This window comes from Gobius niger (genome assembly GCF_951799975.1).
Source record: "Gobius niger genome assembly, chromosome: 6".
NCBI classification, from domain to species: domain Eukaryota; kingdom Metazoa; phylum Chordata; class Actinopteri; order Gobiiformes; family Gobiidae; genus Gobius; species Gobius niger.
In genome coordinates, this window is record NC_136857.1 from 18,243,800 (window position 1) to 18,258,916 (window position 15,117).

At 44.4% G+C, this 15,117-nt stretch overlaps 1 protein-coding gene across 1 annotated transcript; it reads right to left on the bottom strand.

Annotated features, from left to right (window-relative positions):
- Positions 1–122: 122 nt before the first annotated feature.
- brpf3b (bromodomain and PHD finger containing, 3b) lies at positions 123–14,982 on the bottom strand. Its single transcript, XM_079557756.1, has 13 exons — positions 14,669–14,982; positions 9,658–11,187; positions 9,304–9,460; positions 9,019–9,150; positions 8,728–8,856; positions 8,334–8,646; positions 5,116–5,394; positions 3,192–3,785; positions 2,985–3,066; positions 2,818–2,906; positions 2,637–2,731; positions 2,345–2,499; positions 123–1,306 (listed from the first exon to the last, which is right to left on the bottom strand). Exons 2-13 carry the CDS (start codon positions 11,163–11,165, stop codon positions 1,123–1,125), a joined length of 3,717 nt encoding a protein of 1,238 aa, XP_079413882.1. The 5' UTR covers positions 11,166–11,187; positions 14,669–14,982; the 3' UTR covers positions 123–1,122.
- Between the last annotated feature and the right edge of the window lie 135 nt (positions 14,983–15,117).

Genomic DNA, 15,117 nt, shown 5'->3' on the forward strand with positions numbered 1-15,117 from the left:
CCACTATTAATAATCTACAATTTTTTCTGCATTCTCAAGGTGGTATTTGTTTGTAAATAACAAATGAGCGACATATTGCAAACTAAAAACTAGCCACAAGATAAAATATGTGTCTAAAATAAAAAAGCTATTCATTTAAATTTAAACTGTATGCTACTCAGAGAACTTTTCGAACACTTAGTGATTGCCTCTGTCAGCACTAGCAGTTGCCTGCAGGCCCCCTGCAGGGGACTCCAGGGCTAGAGTAATTGGGCATGTTGAAAATTAATCAAATAAAACAATACAAAATACAGTTATATTCCAAAGAGTTTATTGATTTCCTGAAATGAGGAAATACTGGTTGAGACAAAGTATTTGGTGGGTATGTAAATTATGCAGGTAGAAGCTTATAAAGGTGTTTCCATTTGATAAAACAGTCCTCTGCAGTTCAAGATAATAAATACTCTTCAGGGGTCGACAGTGAAGACGAGAGGACTCGTGTTGGCTTTTGCTTTTTAAATAAGATTTCATTCTCCATTTAAACCAATATAGCTTTATTTCTATAACTCTGTCTCTCCATAAATAAATTATTACTCTCTGTATCAAAAGAGAATTCAAATATAAAGAACATCGTGTGCTATACTTTACTCACAGCACAATGTTAGTACATCAAAGACCAGCTAAAATACATCAATGCAGCAAGTCAGGAATCTTTTACCTCCTCAAATATACACAACCTCCTACGCCTCCAGGCTTGATTGAAATACGCATTTTAAAAACAGCAACATTAAATTAAATTTTGCTATGACATTACACTTACATATGTACACGCCGCTAGAATATACAAGAGTTTCTGTAAAAGGTTAAAAAGTTAAAAGCTATTGTAAAAAAGATGGCAGTGATCCATTCATTAGTCTCATAAATCTCTTTTGTGACACTGATTCATGGCAGTCGCTTTGTATAAAATTAAATTGTCACTTTCACGGACTGCTGGAAATAAAGGGAGCTTGATTTCATTGAGAGCTTGTCCTTCTGAGAGTGAAGGCTGCGTCAGTCCTGTGCCAGACACTAGTGGTTTTTTTAAAAACAGAGGAGTCCAACCCGAGGATTCAGTGGAAATGCATAGTGAGAGAGTGGCGCCCTCTACAGGTAGCTGGGGGCCACAAAGCCCTGGTTGTGGGTGACTCTGCTCTGGTGGATCATAGCACGGTCGTAGGCCACCTGAACGGACTTGCGGATGCTGGATTTGCGAGCCTCCATTATGCGCAGCTTGTCGGCTGTGTCGTCCACGCCTAAAGGAGTCACTTTGTCCCGAGGGAGCCACTGCCTGTGGAGAGGCATGGACAACAATATGTTTGTCAATATAAATACACCCTCCTTCAGAACTGTGTACAAACATAAGCAGATTGACTGACATGATGCTGAGCACTTCAGTACTTTCATCATTAAATAGTTCATATTTAGAGTTTTACACAAGTATCATCTTTAAAATATCATTTTTAAGGAACCAAAATACATTTATATAGTGCCGTTTTACAAGTTCATAACTACATTTCTCCAAAACTAGGAAAACACACACACAATACATAAGCTACTCTAACTGTCCTCCTGCTTTATTTCTCTAATTGAAGGAAAAAACAGACCCAGGATCAGTGTCATGTGATCACTGCCCAGACTAATCAGCTATGGACAAGTCTTCCTGACCTTGTTGATACTATTCACCTTATTTTGGAGGCTCGCGTGGGCGCCGCCATGAATTGTGGGACTGGAGAAGTCCACATAAAATCAGTCACTACACGAAAACAAAGCCGTTTTCGGCCACGCAGAGAAACGGTGCAGTGTTGAGATGTTGGTGCAAATGAACATTGGACATTTTATACAAATCAATCTCCTAATCATCAGATTTGACCGGCGACATTTTTCCTCGTTCTCCGTTTAAATGAACGGGCTTTGCGCTCGAAAAGAAGTGTCAGGACAACGCAAAAAGTGGCAAAAGTGGGCGGGGCGGAATATGGTGAATAGTTATCTCAAATGGAAATGAACAAAAGGTGAAGTTGGAGGTGGATTTGGTGTCAGTATTCTGTCAGAGAAGTAGACGGTCTGTGTCTGTGTGAGGCTGTGGCCTGGGTTTTATTTGTGCTGCCATTATGATAACAGGGGGGAAATAAAAGGGAAGGTTGGTAAAATGGTCCACACTTCTCTTGTATGTCCAAAATCAGTTTAAAAATTCAATTAGAGATTCAATTTAGCCAGGGGTAGCAAAAACTGAGACACAGCCAAAAGAATGGTCATAAAATACATAGAACACCGACATAGAGCCCGCTGACCGTATGCGTCCAGGTTGCTCTTGTAGGTCGACACTCACCATGTTCTCTTATTGTCGAAAAAGAGCACCAGGTAAAGCTGCAGGCCTGTCTCCTCCTGCCTTTGCTCACCCAATTTCAACACCTCTTTGGGCGGGACAGGGATGGGTACCCCATTGTGCAGCATGCCTTCTTCAGGCATCTCTGGGTCAATGATCTGAATCAGGCAAAAGTAATAGTAAAGGAATAGTAAAATGTTAAGAAAATCTATACAAATGATGAATTATTTTTCCAATTGTGATCGAAAAGATGATAGTAAATTATATCTAAACACTATCTCAAACAGCTCATTACCAGAGCAGGGTAGGAGGGGTATCCTCGAGACTTGGCCCACACCAGATCTAAAGGCTCTAACTCGGTTTCATCATCGGACATTTGGCTGCCATTACCTGTGGGAAAAACAGAAATACACTATTCCACATGACCAAGCCCACACATATTTCAATTCTTCTTATAAATGCAAAATAAGCCCTACCAGTGTAATCTGAGTCCCCATTGACAACTTCTAGTAAAGGGACTTTGGAGAGAGCGGGCTTCCCCAGACTCCGCTTTGGTGGGGATGCGCTGTCGACCAACAGCAGATAATGCATTTAGGTAACAGTTCCACAGGTAAGACACGAAGAGTACTACAGTCAAACTTACATTTCTTTTTGAAGGATGGGACAAGGGCAGTCCTCTGAGTCAGACTTGTCTTCTTTCATTTTGCTGAAGCCATTGGTCAGGCCTTAAAGAAAATACATTACACAGAATGCTTAAGAGTGCACAAATAATGCAAATCTAAAGTGTTTTTAGTACAAAGATCATGCCGCAGCTGCTGTTGTATGTGGAGACAGAGTGAAATTCCCTTACCGTGCTCTTGCGTGTGGGTGGGGGTCTTCTCCTTCTCCTGCTCCTGCTCCGTGCTCTGGTCTCTGTGGGTCTTCAGGTCCGGTGTGCTGAGGCTGGGGGGTCCTGGGCTCTTCTGAGGGGTGTTGGAGGGCGTGGACAGGGGCGTGGCAGACGGGGTGCTGGATGTAGAGTTGGGTGCCGAGCTATCGTCCAGAGGCTCCTTGCCGTTCAACACAGGATTTTCCCTCTCTCTGAACAACTTGGCACCGTTCTTGGCCTTCTTAAATAAAACAGAGGTGCGTCGACCCACTCCCCCTGTGGTGGGACGCGGTGGTGTGGCGAGGGGGGGCAGCCCGTTGGTCACCGTTTCGTTGTGCAGCGTGGGGGGAGGGGTCGGGGCCCTCTCTTGTGCTTTAGTGCAAACATTGTCCTGTGTGGAGTCTGTGGGGAGGTCAGTGTCCATTTTGAGGCGCTTACAGGCCCAGCTTGGGGACGGGGGCGGCTCTCGCGGGATGGGCTTCAGGGTGGGGGGCTCCAGAGAGTCATCCCCAAGTCGAGGGGGGGGGGCAGGTCCTGTAGGTTCGAGTGTCGGAGGGGACGTGAACTTGAAATCTTCTGCAAAAGTAAAGAGTACAGATTCAGATTGAGCTTCGCGCGTACTGCCCTTGGTATGAAAGTCCACATGTGTGATGTGGTGGTGTTGTGTTCAAACTGGAGAATGAGTTGACCATTTAGGCCCTGGTTACATATAAACATTTCCAAAAACAAGCTCACGTTCTATCAAGTTTCTCATGCAAAGACACAAAATACTTATTATGTAACTCAGGTTCAACAAAGTATGGGCAATGGGGAAGAGTCCCTTACAGGCTCAGAAAAGAGTCATTATTTTGGGACTGAGGGTGCATTTTTTTTTTTTTTTCAATATTTTTGGCCTGAGGGCTTCATCGGAGAGTACAACATGAAAGTGGGCGAAGATGGGGGAGAGACATTCAACAAGTTGTCAGAGCCGGAAGTCGACTCGGCTCTGACACAAGCAGGCACGGTGTCCGGTCTATGTTCTGCAGCATTAAGCCCTAAGCGCTCAGCCTTTAAGACAAAATGCAGAAACGTAACCAGGGCCTTATCCACAGCCCCAACGATTGTGGTTTACCCTGTGCACATGAAAGGCGAGTGAATCAGAAACTTTGCTAACATTTTGTTATAATCATTACAAACACAGAACCCGTGTTCTGCTCTGCATAACATCAAACATTAAACTCTTCAATAACAAATTCAAATACTTGATAGTGCTAGTCTAGTCAACAGAGCAGTTATGCAAGCAGTACAATTAAAATCTATACTCCCAGTAACAGGATTATGCAAAGGGTCTCAGTTCATACAGTGTTTTCCACCAACAGTCAAAGTGTATGTAAAGTATACACATGATCACGTCATCACAGGTCGCTTTAGTTCAGCTCACAAAGAACCGTTCAAGAGATTCTGGTGCAATTCGAGACCCTTACAATAGGTTTTTCATTCCATGTCAGGGACTCTTTCAGTACCCTGCTGGTAACCCCTGTGCCTTTATTGTAAAAACATTTTGGAGGTTGGATTATAGTCTCTGTACGGCATGCCTCCAAGGTTGTGATACTAGTGTGGAAAGAATCACATTTGTCAGAGTGGGACTGGATGTCTGATGGTATGACATGGGGTGAGTCCATGACAGTAATGTAAGAAGATATGGACACAGTGCACTTGGAGAGAGGAGTTGTAAGGCAGCCATGGCTAACCAGACTCTTTGGGCCCCTACTTACTAGACTGCAGACAGTGGGGTGGTGGGGTTGGTGCGTGAGGGAGGCCCTGGCTCATTTACCTGAGGACAATGTTGTGTTAGCTCATGTTCACAGCTGGTCTCATTCAAAACACTGCCTTTTAAGTGCCATATATATTTGTTATCGTCGCTCACCTTTGTCTGAGGAGACTCCGTTCTCCCCCTGCGACTCCTTGTCCTCCTCCTCTTCCTCTTCGTCCTCTGAGTCTTTGAGGTGTCCGTTGTGGAGGCTGTTGCGGTGTTGGCCCTGACGGTGGCGGATGATGTTGATCTCTCTTCGGAGTAAACGGATGCGGCGCGTTCGTGCCCCGCTGATGCGCATGGAGGTGACAAAGTCCAGCTTGTCCAACAGCTCCTTCAGCTGCTCCTCCACACTCATATGGAGACGGTTCTCCGGGTCCAGGATACTGTCAACTACAGAGGAGAATAATGTGCCAAATGTTTTCATCTATAGACTGTCAAGGCTATTTACCACTCTGCGGAGCTCAGCCTACTAGGAGTGTGACAATGTATCACTTTTCCGATATATCGCGATATTCTGCGGGACGATACAATACATCTTTATTCCGATATCAATTTTTTTATGCCGTTGTGCATATTAATGAGCGAAATCATGCATATTAATGCAGCAGCGCTCCACTGCTTTCAGTCCATAGAGGCCAATAACGATCAAGAATTCAGTCAGACCAGCAGAGGGCAGCACTACAATTTTAAGCACTTGGACCAAACACTCACACAAATATATTACTTTTAATGACCAATCAATCAATCAATCAATCAATCAATCAATCAATCAATCAATCAATCAATCAAACTTTATTTATAAAGCGCTTTTCATACCGAAAGGTATCGCAAAGTGCTTTACAGATTACAACATTTAAAACAATATGCCTGTCACACCCTCCCATCCCTCCGGATATACGAAAACGCTACGCACACCTTTTACCCACCATCTACACACACCCCCCTCACTCACTAACACACACAAGACACAGACACACACAGTGTAAAATAACTAGATATATAAGGCTAGGTACAGATGGACAAGTGTGGAAGCCCCATTTGAGGAGCCGTCTGTGCCGGGAGCAGTAGTCCAGCACAGCTACAGGGTACTGACCCAGGAGAGACACCATACCTCCACCGAGCACCCAGACAGCCACAGCCTGTCACTGCTCCCGAGCCAGAGGCCCCCTTCAGGGGAGACACTGGGAGACCCTAAAAATTATAACAAACCATCTAAAAACCCTCATTAAAGTTTCAAATCCCGAATTAAAAGCAATTAATGAAGTGAAATATATATAATTATTATTATTATCTATAATAGAAAACGCAATCGCGAGTAGGGCGGGGCTAAGCTCCATAAGGGCGCCGCCATGTTTATTTCCCAGAAATCCGCAGGCGGCCCCCACGTGACGGTCCCTCCGCTCACGGGCATTGGCCAGGGGCCACCACGTGACCGTCCCACCGGCCGCGGGCATTGGCCACGGGTCCATATGGACCGTGGTGCTGCTGTCCGACGACAACCCACCGTCACAACAATGCGAGTGCACGAGATCTGAATGCCGTGCGTGTGCACGCGCATCCAAACAGGGCGATGTGTGTCGCTACTGCAGCTGTAGACGCTCCGCGCAGGTACAGTTACATCCTCCAAAACACATGATATCTGCGCGTCTTTGTTTAGTTGCCAAACAACTGCTCAAACACGAGCTTCAAATCAAACGCGCTGTTCCAAGTGCTTTAGCCTCTGTGTGAGGAAAGCGAAACTGAAACCACCACTTAACGAGCGCACGGCCTGCACTGCTTCTTTTTTTTTTACTTGCTGCTGTACCATTTGTTTTCTATTTTGCTTTCACGTATTGTGAGCCCAGAGGTTGTTCCAGAGGCGCGCCATGAGTCTTTTTGTTGACTTGAGGAATAACTAGGAGGATAACTAGGAACTGCCGGAGGAGCGAAGGGGCCGTGAAGGTTCATAAGGTAAAAGCAGTTCTGAAAGAGGGCCCACACCATTAAGACATTTAAAAAACATTAAAAGAACTTTAAAGTTGATCCTGAAACACACAGGGAGCCGATGCGATTCTAAAACCGGTGTAATGTGGTCCCGCCTCCTGGTCTTGGTCAGGACACAAACTGCTGAATGATAGTTTTTATAATTATGAATAAGATTAATTTGTGGTTGATTCCTTTTGAAATAGGACTGTGGTTTCTAGTTCATTTAATGGGACTATACAGAATTTAAAAATGTTAAAGCTAAGTATTTTCCTCCCCTACATGTTCCAGCCATGTCCTAATGTGTAGAATGAGCCCAGAACTGTTCAACACAACTGCCTCTAAAATCCTGCACTGTCACTCAAAAACCTGTTACTTCGGGTCCAAAGTACCCTCATGCACGAGCTTCATATAGAGACTGCAGTTCTGCGTAAGACCTGAGGTGGCAGTAGTGAGTATAAAATGACCAACTTGCATCTAGTCAATTTAGGTCTTTAGGTCCTGGACTCTGTGGAGGAGGTGAGGGACAGGAGGGTGTTAGCCAAGCTCACCTCCATCATGGACAACACCTCCCACCCACTGCACGGGACTGTAGAAGAGCTGTGCAGCTCTCTCAGTGGCAGACTGAGACACCCTCAGTGCAGGACGGAGCGCTACCGCAAAGCCTTCATCCCCACTGCTGTCAGACTGTACAATAAGACTGTAAAGTAACATGTGCAATAATCTCTAATCAGCTCCACTTTATTGACTCTGAGTGATCTTCTTGAACGCCGACTGTAACAAGTGAATTTCTCCTTTGTGAGATCAATAAAGGTTTATCTTATCTTTTATCTTATCTTAGTCTTTATCTAGGTTTTGCGTGTGATGAAGTGATGCCTCTGAGAGCTCTATAGACCCATCTTCAGTGTGGTCAAGGATCAGGAATCATTTATTCACACAGAAAGAGGTAAAAAAAAAAAAAAGGACATGGAAAGAAATCTAAATGATGAATCATACGTAGTATGTTAAAATCCATGTTCAAAGTTTTTTTTAAATCGTGATGCAACGTTGGTTATTTTTGTGCAATACATCAATTATCACAGTATCGGTGTATTGTGACAGTATCCTTATCGTGAGCCATGTATCGCGTATTGTATCGGGTCGTGAGGTACCCAGAGGTTCCCACCCCGACAACCAACTATGATAAAGTTGACATAACAAAAGCAAGTAATATTACAAAAGCTTTATGTTGATATAGAGAGAAAAGTGGATCTATGAAAAAGCCACTCTAGGTTTTCAATTTACTGTCAACGCTCAAATATGCCCAAATCTAATGGCGTGGCCAAATAAAAACACAGCTGCTGAAAACCAAGAGTGCTTGGACTCACCATCCTCCCATGTGCAGTTGTAGAAGTCTCGTTTCTGCGGCGACTCGGGGAGGTGCATGCCGGTGTCCGTGTCCAGTCCGGTGCTAGCTGCTTGTCTCTGGGCGTGCCGAAGAACGGCTCCCCCCAGGTCCCTGAGCCGCAGCGCCGCCCGGTGGAACACAGTGTCCTTGGAGTTGTACAGAAGGCAGTTGGACACCATCAGGTTAAAGTCCACTTCCAGGTCGGGTACGGAGCGGTACAAGTGGTTATCTAACTTGGATCGCATGGTGGAGAAGTCCATGGGCTTGCTGATGAACTCCAGGTAGTCCGGGACCTTTGGACAATATGATCAATGATATTTGAATACTTCAGTCTATACTTGCATACTATATTATTATTTAATGTTGAAATGTACCTCTTTAATGTTTACAGGCTGTGCAAAGATCTGGACTGTGTCTTTTTCCTGAAGTTGGTCGATTGTGGAACGAAGCAGCATCAACATCGGCGTCAACTGCATTTCCAAAGATGCCTGGTGCACTTTAACCTGCAGAAAAAAATGCTCCAATTTACAATAACAGAATATTGAGTAACATTTTTAGTTGCATTTTTGTTTGTAGTGTTACAAATAAAAGCATATAAAAAAGAAAAAAATGATGTATCTGTATCCAATCTAAATTCATACAAATGTTTGATCGGCAGAGCCTACCTGTTCTCTTTTAAGCTTCTCTCTCTTGCGTATGAGCTCCACCAGCAGGCGAGCCTTCTCCAGGTCATGCCGCAACTTCTGCCAGTACCTCAGTGCTTCTCTAGCTGCTGACACTTTCTCATCCACCTCGGGCTATAACACAAACGACAAACAGAAGTTCAAGAAGAGACCCTTTTCAGTTGTTGTTATGACTACGGTTCTATAAAGCCCGAATCAGGAGGAATAAATTAAAACTTTGACATTGACATTTTCCAACTTTTTTTAGAAGCAGCATTTGGGACTAACCGGTTCAGTGGTCTTTTGGGACTGAAAGTTTGCATGTACGCGCCGGACCAGGGGCACGCCGTTCCTCGACTGTCGCTTCAATAACCAGTAACAGTGGAGTCTCTGCATGAACTGGCTTTTCCTCTGGGAGACCACTCCTTTACATAGACTGTTCAGTCTGAAGAGAAAATACAATGAAATACACTTATTAAGAATCATAACAGGGAAAATGGACAATGAAATGGTGTTTAAGAAAAGAAGGTGTCAGGTGTGCTTCACTCTGACATTCTTTTTATAATACAAGCTGGGACTGGAATTGATCGCTGGTGACATTTATGAGTAAACTAACGTCATACATCACTGAGCTCGACCTACCTTTGTGTGGCTATGTGCGGAACGGTCACTTGTGGTGATGATGGCTGTTGTGCCTTTGACTCTGTGCCCTTTTTCCCTTTCTTCTTGTCACTCTTGTCCATGACCTCTGACTTGCGGCCTTTTTTGGGTGAGGCTGGGCCATCTCTGTACGCACTGCGGCCCCTGCTGGCCCTGCCCCTGCTTCCCACCACTCTCCCTTCTGTCTCATCATCTGAGGGGACGTCGCCCTGAGGCGAGTGGGCCTCGCAGAAGGCCGTCTTCTTTACAGAATATGTTGTCCCATTTACATTGGTCACACTCACGGGGTCGATCTTCATGAAGAGCCCCGCCCTCTGAGCACATGTGACATGAAATGCTGTGTAGCAGTTTGCTTTATTGCACTGGATGGATGCCCCCCTGCCTTTCTGTTTGCAAATATAGCAGGTGAGTTTCCAGCGAGCAGGAGGAATGTTAGCTACACCTTCTACTGGTTCCAAAAAGACTGTATTAGCAAAACAGACTTCAGGAATCCATATGGCACAAACAACATGAGCCCATCGTCCATCGCTTGTTTGCTTGAATGCTCCTCCCCTATTTGGACAAAGCACACAGTCGACTGGTTTCTGAGGTGATTGGAGGCAGCAGCGACACAGCCACTGCCCTTCGGGAATATAGGGTACTCCATAGCATTCCTGGTGCACAGCTAAGTTACACGAATCACAGAACAGGATGACGTTGCTATTGAGGCATTCGTCATCGAGGCACACGCAGCAGAAGGCATCATCGTCTATAGCATTTTGAGAGGGCGCTCGGTTACGGGCTTCCCTGTACGCCTCTTCCTCCAGTCTATCCACCAGCAGCTCAAACGAGTCTGCAGATACAGCAGAGTAGCCTCCTGAAGTACGATCTGCATTGACCATTTCTAGCCAGGCAGAGTCTTCCGCGTCCATGTCATACTCTGCTTCAGTTTCCCGCTCTTCCACTGAACGCTCAATGTAACGGTAATAACCAGTGGGTAAAGGGGCCGCAGCAGCTGGACTGAAAGTTTGCAGGACACGAAAATTCGGCTCAGGGAGGTTCATGTGATGAGTATGTGCTTTTTCAGGCGTCTGTGGACAGTGGTTCTTTGATGGCTGGGATTTAATCGGGGAGTATTTTGAGTCTTTTCTCTTTCTTGTTAAAGATTTTCGGACATTTTGGACAGCACTTGCTGGTATCAATGGCTGTTCATTGTTCTCTTTGTTGCTATTGCACTCACTAATGTCCTGGGCCATCATCTCATCCTCAGTGATGACCTCTAATGGCTCTAAAATGGAGATGCGGTGAAGTCTGCCCTCCAGCTCCACCTCCACCACTTTCTGTGCCTGTGCGTAGGTGAGCGTCTCTCTGCTGGGGGAGGCGTTGAGGCTGTAAGGGGACGGGGAGCGCTGGCGAGCCCCACCACGTCCACCAGCCACTGCACCGGACCTCCTGCCATTGGGACAGCCCCCCCCTCTGGCCGATTGGCATTTTCGACGTGGTTTCCTCATAGGCCTCGAATCACAAACGCCTCTGTTGATTAGAGAACAAATTTAATAGGTAAACATACATTTTTGCTTTTCATCAAGAAATTAAGAATGAAGCAAGAAAAAAAATGTAGCTCATCCAAAAGTTTTAATGTCAGTAACAAGTTTTGTATCAAATCTACATGTACAATATAGTACAGTAAGCCTTACACTCAAAGTAAGTTGTGCAGAGGCATGTTGAATTTGTAATACTTATGTCCTTGTTATGAAATTGTAAATACAATGTAGACTTATGCATAAGAAGTATGCATATCACAGAATTCAACATGATTGACCACTATCATGTAGTAGTAGTATTATTAGGCCCGAGCGGCCTGCCGTCGCAAGGGCCTATTGTAATCGCAATCACAGCGCAGTGCGCGCAGCGCACTGAACCTAAGTGCGCGGAGCGCACAAAAACAGCGCGAAGCGCTGTCCCCATGTCAACCGTAAACTCACCGTGTAAAACAGTGAAGCCCACACCGGAGGTGTGGGCCTTTTATACTTATTATTGCATTAAAATGAATGGGGGTATATAGTGTGAATGGGGGCATATAGTGGATGACGAGCGCGAAGCGCTCGTCATCCACCCAGGAACCCCACGGGTGCGTGCGGATTGTTGAAAGCTTTCCAAAAATGTATAATATGATATCGTCGCGAAAGCGACAATATTGTTTTTGTCGAAAATATTATTATTCTTTCTTTCTTTCTTCTTTCTTTCTTTCTTTCTTCTGCTCTTTGAGCAGGAATTTGACCCCCTGAACATAGTCGAAAACTCACCAAACTTTGCCCAAAATTCAGGTCCGGTGAAAAATTAATTAAAATGTGTGTTTCATATTGGGGGAAAAAAAAATGGCGCGACAGCGCCACCTACAAAAGTGAAAATACATTACGCCAATGGGGGAGGGGCCGAAGTAAACTTTGTCGTAGAGCGACGAGATTCGGTACAGACTTTCGTCATGTGACGCCAAAAAAAAAATATTATTGTGGCCACGCCCCCTGACAAACCGGAAGTCCGCCATTTTGAAAGGAAGACCGGAGAATGCTGAGTCAGCGTTTTCGCTGACTTCGCATTTTAACGAACTCCTCCTTGGGCGTTTGACCAAATGAGCTCAAAATCGCTCCAGCTCATCTCGAGATGTGGGGCATCAAAAGTTATCCAAATTTTTTGGCTAAGTTATACGGTTTGTGTGCGGCGAAGCCGCAATCTTTACGAAGTATTTTGCGATTCATCAAAAACTGAAAATCGCTCCCATTCGCACAAACAAACTCCGATTAAAAATCGGAAATATACATTTTATTGACCTTTCACCCCTGGACACAGCAAATGTGAAAAAGTGACATTGGGCGCGATAGCGCCCCCTCCAGGTGCAGAAGAAAAAATGCATTATGGGAAAAAAATTAGTTTGTCGGAAATGGATGAAATTCGGTACAAAAATAGTTGATGGCGTCCCGATCCAAAAAGCCAATCAGACCCATACCGTATTTTGTACGGTGTTGCCATGGTGAATAAAAATACATTGCGTCGATGGAGGCGGGACCAATATGGGCCAACGTCAACTTTGTCGTAGAGCGACGAGATTCGGTACAGATATTCATCATGTAACGACAAACAAAAAATATTATGGTGGCCACGACCCCTGACAAACCGGAAGTCCGCCATTTTTACTGGAAGCCTGGAGAATGCTGAGTCATGGTTTTCGCTGACATCGCATTTTAACGAACTCCTCCTTGGGCGTTTGACCAAATGAGCTCAAAATCGCTCCAGCTCATCTCGAGATGTGGGGCATCAAAAGTTATCCAAATTTTTTGGCTAAGTTTTTCGGTTTGTTTGCGGCGAAGCCGCAATCTTTCCGAAGTATTTTGCGATTCATCAAAAACTAAAAATCGCTCCCATTCGCACAAACAAACTCCGATTTAAAATCGGAAATATACATTTTGTTGACCTGTCACCCCTGGACGCAACAAATGTGAAAAGGTGACATTAGGCGCGATAGCGCCCCCTCCAGGTCCAGACGAAAAAATGCATTATGGGAAAAAAATTAGTTTGTCGGAAATGGATTAAATTCGGTACAAAAATAGATGATGGCATCCCGATCCAAAAAGCCAATGGGACCCATACCGTATTTTGTACGGTGTTGCCATGGTAATGCCCGGGGGCCCCCATGTTATCATAATGGGGCTGACACATGAATCTTACATTATGCAGCATTACAGCGCGTTAGCGCCCCCTGTCAGGAGCTTGTGGACAGTGGTCATGGAAATACGGCCCGTTAGGGCCGTCTGATTCTAATTGTGAAATTAAAAAGATTACGGGCGCGCTAGCGCCCTCTGCAGGCTGGAGCCATTATTCACATGGAGAGGCTAAAAATGTTGTTTTGATGTTTACTGACAACAATTAATGGCACATCAGGGCAATAAAATGCAGTGTGGCAACGCTGGCGCCCTTGGTACGGTTGTGGCAACAGAGGCGCTAAAGGAGGCACGGCCCGCGAGGGCCGTTCGATGCCGCTTGCGGCTTTAATTATTATTATTATTATTATTATTATTATTATTATTATTAGGCCGCGGGCTGCAAAGGAGTTTTGTTCTCTCCCTGTTTCTTGCTATTCATCTTCATCTTCATCATCATAATAATAGCATGTTGCTAATATTTGTGTAGAACAAATTTTAATTCTGTATTGTAATTTTCTAACTCAATCAAAATATATTTTTGAATAGCAATACATGTAACAGTATAATCATAAATGAATGCGGGTCATTCATAATAAATTTCCTATTTATTAGGCACAGGTAAAACTTTCTGTTCAAAGTTTCCAACTGTGGGATACGCAAGAAAGACTATGATTATAGAGCTCGTGCTGTGGTGTGTAAACATTCCTTTACACTTGATAGGGCGCCATACTCACTCGGGCTCCAACATGGAGCTAAACTGGATGTAATTTTATCATTAGAACACTTAATAAACTGTATTTAAAAATTCACATCTAAACACAAAAAAATTCAAAAGAAAAACAATCTCTCGACTTTATCTCATTCTGTTGGCAAATAAAACTTGGGCTGGCCACAACATGTAAGCCACATCCTATCAGTGTTCACCAAAAGTTGACTGATGGGAGCAAGAACCAATCAGCTTCAAGAATAGCAAAGCCTCACAGATCCGTGTCCTTATTTCGTGAGTAAAATGTCAGCCATATTTACAGTTTTAAAACACTGTTCAAAGCCACTTTTCTACAAACAAAACAACCCTAACTACACGCAAACCGATCGATCGATAATCCAGTACAATCGAGAGGAGAGAGGCTCTTTATCTCAAACGGATATTTCAGAAATATATTCAAGCTGGTGTGAGCTACTTAGCCACTCCGCTGTGAACAGTTTTGTGATTTTTGCTGTTGTTTATAAGCATTGACAAGCAAACAAACCAAACTAATCCAGATGAAAATACTTAAATCTAACATGTCATTCGGCTATTAGATCTGTCTTACCTGTTATAGCGGATGGAGGATATTCGACCGCCGGGTCTGAAGCCGCCTTAATGGTGCCTTTAGCCAGCCACCTCTCACTTGCCCTGCTGCCAGAGCGAACAGCCACCGTTAGCGACCAGTTTGTTGGTGTAGCCGGCAAATATCTCACATTTTTTAAACCTCCTCGGTCCCTCCTCGGGACATTTTGATGCGTCGATAATGCGTCTAAAATCACAACAATTTATAATGGTTCAGCAGAACTGGGAGATAAAAACGGCTTTTTCATCGGTTAAATTTGGTAAGTGGGAGAGATGTTAGCCTCCGTAGGCTAGCTGGCTAGCTTTTGTGCTAATTCGACAAGCGATGCTAAAAATACAAGATATCCGGTTTCAGCTTCCAAAGTAAAAGCATGTCAGTTTGTCAATATGGTTAAAAATTGTTATCTGGGAAATTACAAATCTTAAGACAAT

Excerpts from the sequence above, each read along its gene's own strand:
- brpf3b (XM_079557756.1), bottom strand. The coding sequence starts at position 11,165 with ATGAGGAAACCACGTCGAAAATGCCAATCGGCCAGAGGGGGGGGCTGT. Across the intron at positions 8,647-8,727 it reads AGCCTGTAAACATTAAAGAG|GTCCCGGACTACCTGGAGTT; the intron begins GTACATTTCAAC and ends TATTGTCCAAAG. Across the intron at positions 1,307-2,344 it reads TTCGACAATAAGAGAACATG|GCAGTGGCTCCCTCGGGACA; the intron begins GTGAGTGTCGAC and ends GCCTCTCCACAG.